This window comes from Opisthorchis viverrini, assembly GCF_000715545.1.
Source record: "Opisthorchis viverrini unplaced genomic scaffold opera_v5_156, whole genome shotgun sequence".
NCBI classification, from domain to species: Eukaryota; Metazoa; Platyhelminthes; class Trematoda; order Opisthorchiida; family Opisthorchiidae; genus Opisthorchis; species Opisthorchis viverrini.
Window position 1 is genome coordinate 397,902 of NW_008751814.1, and position 11,675 is coordinate 409,576.

At 42.0% G+C, this 11,675-nt stretch overlaps 1 protein-coding gene across 1 annotated transcript in view; it reads right to left on the bottom strand.

The window, feature by feature from the left end:
- Positions 1–426: 426 nt before the first annotated feature.
- The window catches only part of T265_07089 (hypothetical protein), a gene marked incomplete at both ends in the record, with an annotated part of 117,177 nt that continues 105,928 nt past the window's right edge, over positions 427–11,675 (bottom strand). The window contains 7 exons of the mRNA XM_009172527.1: positions 427–1,976; positions 4,250–4,497; positions 5,257–5,344; positions 7,271–7,579; positions 7,714–7,866; positions 10,900–11,014; positions 11,557–11,609. Of these exons, the coding sequence (XP_009170791.1) occupies positions 1,695–1,976; positions 4,250–4,497; positions 5,257–5,344; positions 7,271–7,579; positions 7,714–7,866; positions 10,900–11,014; positions 11,557–11,609 (1,248 nt within the window). The remainder of the gene's footprint in view (positions 1,977–4,249; positions 4,498–5,256; positions 5,345–7,270; positions 7,580–7,713; positions 7,867–10,899; positions 11,015–11,556; positions 11,610–11,675) is intronic.

The following is an 11,675-nucleotide window of genomic DNA, read 5'->3' on the forward strand; positions in this document are numbered from 1 at the left end:
TCCGGAATTCTCTGACTCACCAGTAACATAGAATTTTCCCGAAACAAAAACTGCGACGCTTATGAATGCCGAATTTTGGAGGACTATGTTCAGTAGCACAATAGCTGCCTTGCTATCTTCACCGAAACATGATGTAATCATGTCAATCTCCTTCACATGTATGCTTGAAGACTCCAAGTTTAAGTGAAAAGCTTACATTAGACCTTCTATAAGATAGATGACTTTACGAATTGCTTACAATTGATCTCACGTTCAAACAGTTCTGTAACATTGTAATATTTCAGATGTAAAAACAATGCTCAATATAGGAGAGTATCTTCTTTCTGTATAGACGGATCTGAGTAGAATTTCAGCAAAGGCAACAATGTGCTGGACCATATTTAGTGATATCTCGTTTTAATCATTACCGAACCCAACAAAACAACCAATTTCGCGAAAGGAATTTTAATTTGCCGAAAAAGTTTGTTACACAGCTTGGTGTATGAATAATCGTAATAATAACGCTTGAAACAGCATAAAAGGGCACAAACCAAACGTTAAAGTAAAACCAAAAACGAATTGGACAGAGGCGACGTCCGAGATCTAATAAAAGCGACTGCAAACGATAACAGAACCCAAAGCTCGATTACCAGGTGTAACAGAGTTTGTTTTATAAGCTGTTGTCATCTTGATTGGAGAAAAAGATAGCAGAAATGAAAGGTAACGTTTAAAATGGCGTACGTTTTGACCGTATTTTAAAAGCAGCAGCTACGTGTTCTTCCGAGGTACATGCGGGGTTTCCCTAGTTTGGCTTGCGTAGGTAATGCTGAGTAACCGTATGCACCACAATGTCCAATGATCCTACCAAGTACGGTTTGGATTGATTGATAAGCATAAATATCCGTGCGTCGGCACACTTCATGTATCTGATTGGTAGTTGGTTGTTTAAATGATCTGGGTTGTTTGGAAAACAAGCTACAAAGATGCTAAAAGGCATTTCGGCTGGAAATGGTGGCAACGTCTTACATAAGCGTTCGGGATAGTACTGATATTTGGGTGGTAGGAGTGATTTCGGATTCATATTGGAAAGTATCATGTAGACACAAGAAAAATAACTAGTGAAAACGGCAGGCCACGCAAGAAAATCTGTCAAGAATAAAGGGTGTTAAATGGATGATAAGTAAACCTGTGAAGCATCGACCGTTACATGCACTTTGGACTATCGATTTGGAAGACATGTGCTCAGTAATAACCGGGCATCACAGTAGTTGGGAGACGTTCGATATCTCTCCAGAGATGGTGACTCAGCATCGACGGACTCGTGAGAAGTATCGCGTCAACAAAGAAGCCTTTTGAAAGGCACAATACGCTTCGAGTTGAACGACGTAAGTAACAGCAGTAAAGCCTCGTTCGTTAAATGCAATCAAAAGAAATGTGACCTCATGGTCGGTTTTGTGCAGAAAAGGGATTCTGTTTTGTGTCAGATCCCAGTTTAAAGGTTAAGACAAGCTGACAGGGGAAATAGCGCTATTACGACTAGGTATACTCCTAAGTATATATATATATATATATCATGCCTAGATGGGTAAGTATTTGAAGAGAAACCAGCAAACTGAGAGATAATGACTAACAATAACTCTTCAGTCGTTCAACGTTGTATCTAACCATTGGGTGACAAGTAATCTTGATTCAGGTAGTGTGGCTGGAGTGAGCAGTTACATTACAGGTTCACCGCGCCCCAAAGTCGGACGTAAAGTTGTCGTCTTCCGAACACGGTTGCGCACAACTCGAAGCGTTATCAATTTCCGATGATCGTTCCTTTCACCCAGAGCAACCAGAGATTGCTTATCATTGCTAATCTTCACTTGGAGAATTTCAATGTTGGAGGAGAACCAACAGATCTGATTTCCATCACTTAGGCGCCAAACGCGAATCGACCCATCCCAACTGCCAGACACCACGAGTTCGTTGTCTTTCGAAATGTCCACACTGAGAACCTGTTTATAAAGAAAGAGTATTAGGCTTGAATTTTGAGGGGAAATTCTAACCTACACAAGATTAAGTGAAATCCTAGCCCTTATTCGTCCCAGGGATCAAACAAGCTTTTGAAATAAGTTAATTTTGTTGTGTGTGACCACCTGAGGAGTGAAAACTCAGCTAATCAACCCACTTTCAACGAAGTCACAGTTCCATCCTGACCAACATGTTCAGATTAAAATCTACCCCTCTGAAACGTTCTACCTTGAATAAACGCCCAAAATATGAGTTTCGTTATTCTGCCGGTTTCAAACAAAATTATCGCTGCGCGCATCCCAGGCCCAAGTTTCTGTTATTTGGCTTAATCAGGAAACTGTCACAGTATATGTAGAACTTATCATAACTGCAACTAATATGAAACTGTAAAACCTAAAGTACCATGAGCATTCGCCACATTTACACCGCACTTCGAAATAACGTAGTGTGCGTGTCACTTCAGAAAGAACAAGTAACTCTTCGTTAGGGAGCTGAACTATACCATATATTTATAATAGCCTTGCCGGTTGGTGGGCATAAAACTGTACGCTTAATGGACTAATGTAGAAATGGGAACTCATTTAAATCATGGTAGTCAGATAAATAGTCAAGTTTTTTCGTTGTGTTTGTATCAGCTGACACGTCAATTGGTAAATGCGGTTTTTAAGTTAAGGCGTCCGGAAAAATTTCTATGGGAAGCCCCACAGATCTTGTAATGAGTTGATTGACATCCTAGAGTATACTGACTGAAATCAAGGGAATATTAACAGAGTGTCCGAACTCCGGTATGAAACCCGAGGTGTCACATACCTTGCAGGACATCTCGCCTTGACTTGAAGCTGTCAGCAAATCTACATACAAACACTTCAAAACTCCTGATCACTCACCGAATTTTATTGCGACATCTCTAAAAAGTGTCGTGAAAACCTGACATGGAAAGTTTACACTTTTGTTAGAATATTCAGACAAAATAAGTATGTGATTAGCAGTTCACAAGCGGACTGTTAGTAGCTCCCCACTGGTCTCACAGGTGAGGGACCGAATATGATTTCACAACTATGAAGCATTAATTCCTTTCAGAAAATTGATAAGCACACTGTAGGTCTGGGCCTTTATTTGAGAGCCACAGCTCCTAACGGCTCGCGGACTATCCACGTCCAACAAACTGGTTTGTGGTAAAATGACTGAAAAACCATTTGAAGTGTGACCAGGTCCGTCTTGTGGCCTTTCGGAGTGCCTCCTGTCCAAGTGGTACGGCTGCGGATTACTAACGTTTCTGATGTCTTAAGAGAAGGGTCACGCGAAGTAAGCCAATGGCAAAAACCAGGAGTTAAAATTTACCTAGGTGTCGGAGCTCCTAGAAATGACTACCCCATATGCCGCTTCGCATAGAATACATAATTAATGGTCGTTGGCTTGTTTGCTGAGCTGGGCGGTTAGATTGCAAACGTCTCATCACCAGTCGAGGTGACGTAATCAGCGCGTTATTGGGGAGCGTGGTGGGACATAGCGATGGGTTGTTGGTTGTGCTATGCACCACTACGCTCCCCAATAACGCACGAATGATGTCACCCCGATTGGTAATGATGGCAATCAAATCGTCCAGCTCAGAAAACAATTCATGACCATCTACTCTGTCTGAACCACCGACATTTTCCTCGATGGAAATAAATAATTAATTACATCCACTATAAAACTAAGCCTCTGAGTTTTAAAGCGCTAAGGGTTCGTAGTCATTCAGTGAATTATGGCAAAGCACCGCTGGTAACGTCTTTGTACGTGAGTAGTTCGGACGCCTACATCTGCTGTGGATCCGAAATTTGAGCAGATTCTGATAATGCAACATAGGTTTGATCAGCAGCAATCTGACGAATGCCCTTTGTACTCCAGAACATAATCAGTAGTCCGTCTCAGTAAGGAATGCAAGCAACCAATCAGATCCGGTCCCATAGGGGGAAAGGAAGACGAGCCATCGGCTTACACACCGGATCGAAAGACGTGACATACAAAGCCCTGCAGCTCTGCTACAGGAAGAAGCAGTGTTTGGAGCGCATGTCAGACTGAGGACTGTTTTCATCGTTTATTTAGGGGCGTGAAATCCCATCAGAAAGCGTGAGACCACCCGGGGGCATTTTGGTTTGGAATAGGTGCCTGGTGGGATAAACTACAGGACAACTCATAAGCCGACGATAGACCGCGAAGCTCCCAGTAGGAACATAAAGAGAAACATCTGATAATAAGCACGATCAACTCTTACATCGTCCGCATGTCCTTCTAGCGTATGCAGCAAGCGCTCATCGGGCATAGTCCACACTCGCACCAACTGATCCTGGGCCCCAGTAACCAAATAGTGCTTGTCGTCAGAAAGTTTTACACAGTGCACAGTACCGTGATGTGGTGGTAAGGTCGTCAGATTGCCACGATCCAAAGTGGCAGTGATTTGAATCTGACGGACGACTTCTCTGGTGTGTAGATTCCAAACCAGAAGCTCACCTTTCCTTGTTCCTGTTGAGAGGGTTACAGGTATGGAAGCAATACAGAAAGTTTCGAAGGAGAAAATGAAAAAGCGAAATATGGGTATATGCGAATAGGCCTGGGATGAACCCGAAACATTATCTGCCGCTTAAAGGAGAGTCTACCATCAGAAATCTTATTTCGTTCAGGTAACTTACATTAAAACAAACAATCGGGATTTAGGAGGTATGGATAGAAGAATGTCAAACAGCCGGATCAGTATTCTGAATTGAACATGGCGAAGTGAACTCAGCTATCCCATGACCTGCATAGTCTAACCTACAAGCTGAACGATGTACCCAGAGAAGTACCAATGAATCGTATGAAAATCAGTCACCATTTAAACAGTGTACCTTTCCATATTCAATATTTTCAACCATAGAAATGTAAACATATGGGTTTCGGCAATTTCCTTCCAAATTCCACATCGAATACTTCTCTCTTTTACTAGGAAATATGACTAATGGTACGTACAGCATCACTTTGACTCTCGAGATCATTCAAGGTAGTACGGAAGCCTGTATAGTGCAGCACATTCAGTTGCTTAAAAATCATGAACGCTGGACTCAGCTGGGTTCCAGATGAGTCTCCCGTCAAAACCAAATTTGTATGCAAATAAGTTTATTTCGCCATGACTACTTGTATCAGCATATAGAAAAAGTGTCTTGTGCCAGCACCAAAGATTAGATTCAGTTATATTTATAATTTGTTGATCAAAAGTATTTTATCAGTATAATTATAAGCGCTCACCAGTAACTGCTTGGTCAGGTCCAATTATTTCAGTAGCGCCCACTTCAGCGTCAAATACCACGGTGTGCGGTTGTATCGGAATTTGTGACTAGACAAAAAATGCATATAATGCAACAGACGTGACAACAGAAACGTTTGAGCAGACTGAACAGAAAGCTCATGAGCCTTAGATTAAATTTGTTTAGACAGCTGTCTGACACAGGTAGCTAATGATTGAGTTGGATGTTGTAAGAAAAAATCCCATATGAAACTATTTGCTCAGGCTTGACCATGTTGCTGTACTTGCGGACTTTGTCAGAAACCCCAATCGACTTGCACTCCGTTGAATTAGCAGTCAAGGGGTACTCATAAGGTCTTATGGCCACAAACACCAGTGCCTGATGTTTAACTAAACTAACAGCTGTAGAAAAATGCAAATTTTAGTGTTACACTGAAATTATTAATGTATACTGCCACTTTTGTGTTGTATATATTCTCAACGAACTATTCTAATGGTAACCTGCAAGGAGCCTGGAAATATGCATTTACGATTCAATCCTCAGATGAACTCATTCCAAGTCATCACCCTCGTTATTACTTAACCCGCTGGCTCTTCAGGAAAAATACGCAAATGTGTTAAGCACGGAAGCATCAAGAAAGAGGTACAAGGTTGTTGGCTTCATCTTTCTTTAATCTACGCCGCTGAACATATTCTGGACAACATGGACGGTGAATCCGTTCACAGCTGCAGGCTGGCAAGCCTCATCATAGTGGAGTTTGGCCCTGTTCCTTTGAACTTTTCATCATCTCTTAATCGCCGCTGTACTATTGTGTATCCAAAATGTAATTTTGTGATCGCCGATTTTTCGTTTCACACACAGGGCATAGTTTGTTCTGTTAAGACATGACTTCGTTTGGGGTTGTTTGCTGCCGAGGAAACACGCATTTTAATGTATATCAGCCAAAACGAAACAAGCAAGTTTACGGCTCAGAACAATGCTGCCCGAATTATACTAGGAATAAGATGAAATTTTTCGCAGCTTCAATGGGTTGAACTTTTAGGTAATATTCAGCAGTTGCCTGGAAGTAGCACAAAAGGGAGATTCAGCTGGGCTCCAAGCGCGTCTCTCGCAAAACCAAATCTGTTTGCAAATGAGTGTATTCCGCTTACACTCAGCAGCTTTGTTTGGTAATCAATGAATCCCTTACTAGGACGAGATTTAATCGTTAGTGCGGCTTTCAAGTTGACGCAGATTACTGCATCTAACGTTAGGTTTCAAAGTTACATGAACATTCAACACAGGAATATAGAAGATGGAAGATTGTCATATGGAGAGCTTCATGCAGTATTAAAATGAATATGTGAGTGGGTGCACAACCTCCTGAAAATATCAACATCGTAAGCGGGGCGTACAGACATTGGAATACAGGGCTTTCATGCACTCAAAAGTACCGGGTCGGTTTGGATCCGAAAATATGCTGTCGGACTTCGCTTAGCCTTTCTTGACCGATGAGCGTTTCAGACATCCACAAGATTTTTTTACCATCGGTGCCTGGGGACTACTGGCAGGGTACGCCCGTCCGGTAGATGCATGGTACCACTTTAATTCAGCGGTTAAACGAACCGCATGTACTTACGGCACGCACACGTAAAACTATTTTAGCGTTTCTGCTTCAAACCGTGCCAACGTCGGATCGACATTTTGGATTGTCGCCGTCACCAGCTCTACTCAGACAAGCACGACTCTAGGGAGTCGAAGCTAAGGCTCACACAGGAGTCAACCGAAGCAAAGGAAAACACGTCTCTTAAAAAAGTAATCTTACGCCTGTTCTCACTCCTGGTCGAATATTATGTTCAATGCGACGGAGAAATCCAAGATGAAGGAGTCCCGAGGGTCATAATCTAGTGGGGGGATGAAAATTCATACATCTGTTCCAATTTACCATATATTAATCTTCATCTGGGTTTGTTACCCTTATTTTATTATCTTAGGAAGTGACTCGAAATATTGAGCAACCAGAGACATCAACGTACTGGATAGTTTGCAGCAATATCAAAAACCATATAATGCGCTTGTTCATCAACCTTGTATCCAGCCACAACCAGACGGTCATCGTGTGAAATGTTCAAGTAGCTGACGTTGTTTTGCATCAGTGGACTAAACGGTTCATAGGGGATTTCCCGTTCCACTGCGTTTGCCGACAAATTCCACACCAGTATAGTCGGTCCGGATGGAGTACACCGAGCCACAATCACGTGATGGCTTGCACGAGCCAGACAGGTGGCTGTACACATGACTTCCACAGGCATTTCTAGTTGATGGCCCGTTGCGAAATCCCATAACTAAGAGCGGAAGAGAAGGTATCAACGTTTTAGTGAAAGGAACGGGAAGTTTTCACTTTTGGCTTTTCCAAAAACGCGACTATTCCAAGTGATACACAATCAAAGTGCAAATCAAACGTTTGTTCAGGACCCACTTGCAGTCGCTTGATGCGTAATGCACTCGAATCTCCTATTGTATCCATGAAGTCGTCCACCACCTGTGTGACGAGGACTGTGTCATTGCAAGCCAAATGTAGGTCGGTACACCCAGCTTCATTTCCTTCCATTATTTGGTGAATTTCCCCGGACTGAAAAGTAGGAGAAGTGATGAATTATTTGTCTATTTTTGAAAATTTGCTGTACAGTTTCCCAAAAGCATGATCTTAGAAGCCGATCCATTAAGTTCTTATGCTTCATCAGGTGTCTATGAACAACGCTATTTATCCTACCCTATCTTGCGCGCTACTGGTCAATAAAGTCACATCACCGAACTCGTTGAACAGTAGACCAAGAGAACAAATTCATTTCATAGACTAACACACTATTCAAGAGTCGTTGGTAAAATCTGTTCAAGATAGTAATTGACGAATGACTCAAGTGCCTAAGAAAGTGTTTATCTGAGGAAAAGGCACGAATAATCGTCTGTTAAGGATGGTAGAATTGTTATTGGAAGAATATTCCGATCAACATCCTTTAATTTTCTTGAGGTTACCAAACATGAAGGTCACTGACAGAGTCCTTGAAACGTTTTCTACTGTTTTCATACTAAGCCCGGTTCCGTATTGAACTCAACTTGGGAAATTGGTCGGAAGATATTAGATAACTGCTCTATTGGCTGACGGCCACGCTGCATTGCAACCTACTACCCCGAGCACTGAGTTCAGCGTATTTCCGGTGACTGACATCACCGCGTCACGGTCGCAAGCCAACTTTCAACATCACAGTAATAATTCATCTTCAAAATCGTGGAAGCAGTCTAAATACAGACATTCTTTTACTGATCACGAAATGTCCGAAGGTGTGAAGGAAGCTATTTTATATCGCCTTGAAATACAGACTGATCGCTCCATCGATGCGATTCAGAGGTTCAAACTTTTCAAACCTTGAATCTGACTGAGGCTACACGAGATGTGTGTGGTCGACTGTTGCTAAAACGGGTAAGACGGTAATCTACCTCATTAGTTATCTTGCATGAGAAGATTTTACTACACGGGAAAGGAAATAAGTTCGGAACATGCGTGATTCTACTCTTGTTTTTAGGCTGATGCTGAGTGCCATCTTTGCGGCCTGCTTGATGCGACGTAGCGTCTACCTACCGTAATGTAGTATGAATACAGTAGCCTGAACTTATGCGTTCAACCGGGGCGAATGGATCTCCACTTCTCTAATGATTATAGCTAAGTAAGCTTCATGAAGATTGCCCGCTGTGTGCTAATCTAATACCCTTATCACTATATTCACTCAAGGGGCAATAAGTTTTTACTTAGTGACCTTATTGACCGCAAAGGAGGTGGCCAAGGAGGTATGAAGTAAAATAAATACAAAAATCTTTCGGAATTTAGAAAGTCTGGAACAAGCAACATTAATGACGGAAGGAAGGGCTTGTAATTCGAGGAAAGCGTTTTATCGCTGCAACCTATTGAGTGTTTCCTTGGCTGAAGGTTCCGAGCGTTGTGTATTCCGACCTAACAAATTATAGTTCATAAAATTTGGCGAAGATTCGTAATTTGTGCTTCCACGGTTTACGTTCATCCGTTGATTCTAAGTGGGCTTGCAGGCCTTGGGGGTATGGGGTCAGAAGTAAGCATTTACCGTACACGTAGGTCTAACGCGACCGCATGCATGTTCCGGAAATATTTCAACATATCAAAGGTCTTTTTATGTGGCTGGCTTTCATTCTCTTGTTCAAAATACCAGCACCTAGTTGCCTTCAGCTTGAAAAGCTTGTTTTAATCATTAAGCGAATGAACGACGATACTCCTCCGGGCTCGCTTCTCTTACGCAAATTGTCATAATCCACACACACACCCCCCCCCCCCAACCAAAAAAATGCATGCACTAGTGTGATGCGTGCGGAGATGGGTTGCACGTTTGAACAAATAAATGACTTGAGAGACCCTGTCACGTCAGACATTTCGCATTTTTAATTTACGGGCCTAAAGACACTAGAGTATGCGATCATGTGCTTCAACCGATCGTTTCAGCCCTGATCACTGTTATCTGGTGTTGCCTATCAGCGTCACTACGTTTTCACATAACAACTGCATTTCAAATCAATAAGACGTAAACAAAATGCGGTAACATGTATTATCCAAAATATTCTTGCACCTTAAAAGAGTTGTATTGTCGTGGTGGTGCTGATATTCCTCTGTGTATTCAAATCACTCTAGTCTCCCGTCTGTCAAAGTGCTATAGCTTTAGTAATCCACGTAGATGAAGTGGAGCACTGGTCTGTCGTTTCACTTTTATTCAAACCAATTAGGGTTGGACATCCTCAGCCAAATTAAGATATATACCCCTGCATGCATGTTATGATCACCTAAACATTGCTTCACTTTCCAGGTGATTGGTGTCCAAATCTCTGATCTTGAATGTACGCTACTGACAGGTTCCAATAAGATCAGGGCTTAATGCTTATTGCATGGATTGACTAGAGTAATTGTCTCAGTACATCTTGAAAATGGCTGAAAAGAGAATGATGCAGAAAAATCAGCCTATCCGCTATGTGCTCATATTCCCTTCTGTGTGTACCTAAAACCACAGAGAATAGGTGTTGTATATTTGCCCTGTTTTTCAAACGTTCCATCGTTTATTTCTAAATCATTTTCTTCCGTTTCAGCTCTCAGTGCCAAAGTTTTGGATCAGTAAAGCCTAGCTTCCGGGCCCTCGGTCTTTTCCATTCTTGTTCTGATTGTCACTACACTCCATCCATCGTCTAACACAACAAAAGGTGCATTTATGGGCATTTGTGGGATTCAAGATAGCTCAGTGGTTGAGACGCGAACTTAATGACAGGAAGATTCATAGTTCGAACCCAATCTATGCATCTCGGCTGCTCCTGTTGAGGCTTGAGCAACCTTACACTATCCCATCCCTCGCGATTCCTTCAGGTGACATGGTAGGTAGGAACCGAGAGGGTAAAATTATTATTATTATTATTAGGTAAAATTATTAGGTACATTTCCTCGGCTAATTTGGTCCCGTTCTGCCAAAATAAGCGAATAATAAGCAAATGCACAATGTGCTCTTAACCATGGGCAACCACCACAGAAGACATTACATACCAAGGAAAGTAACTTCAAAAGAGACAGGTCCAAAACGAACTGATATAAAGAACTCACTTTAGCATCCCAGGTTTTTGGTGGTCCCATTCCTGATCCAGTCACGAAATACCTGCTGTCCGATGTTATCAATACACAGTCAACTTTGAGTCCTTCGGGGCTATAGATGTTTGTACTGTGTAAACGACAGGGAAAACACGCTGATTTTGCTCATCCGCGAGCTGTACTCGAACCATGCATAATAATCGATCAAACCATCTTTATGAGGTCTTGTGTGTAACACTTCTGGCAAACAATTTCTATGTGGTGTCCACCCTTGTACTCTATTATAATCCAAACTCAGAATAGTCTTTTCCAAAATGTCCACTTGGAAATAGTCGGCATCTTCAGAAACAGATGCGCTTCGTTCTTTTCATGGCAAAATAACGTTAAAGTTAGCTATTTGCTCGTCCAGCAGTCAACGAGAAATTGTCGGCCCCGGTGATTGAGGTGCCGAACAGTGTGGGTCAGATCCAAATTTTGAATTAAACAACCCATTCTAACCCAGATGGGGACCACAAGATTTCATTTGGTCAAGTGATCCCTAGTCTAGAATATTTGGAGACTTATGGTTTTCGAGAATCCTAAGTTCATCCACTGATACAAGTCTGCGCTGATTTGTTAACTGGGAGACATATCCTACAGGTTTGTCAAAAAGAGTTGATTTGGTCCACTTACTCTGGGACTGCTGCTACCGTGTGTGTAGGCGTGATGTAAGCTGGGCCAATATCCTGCAAAAAAGAGAAAAACAATGTTGATTTATACACTGACATATATATATATATATATAGATATAT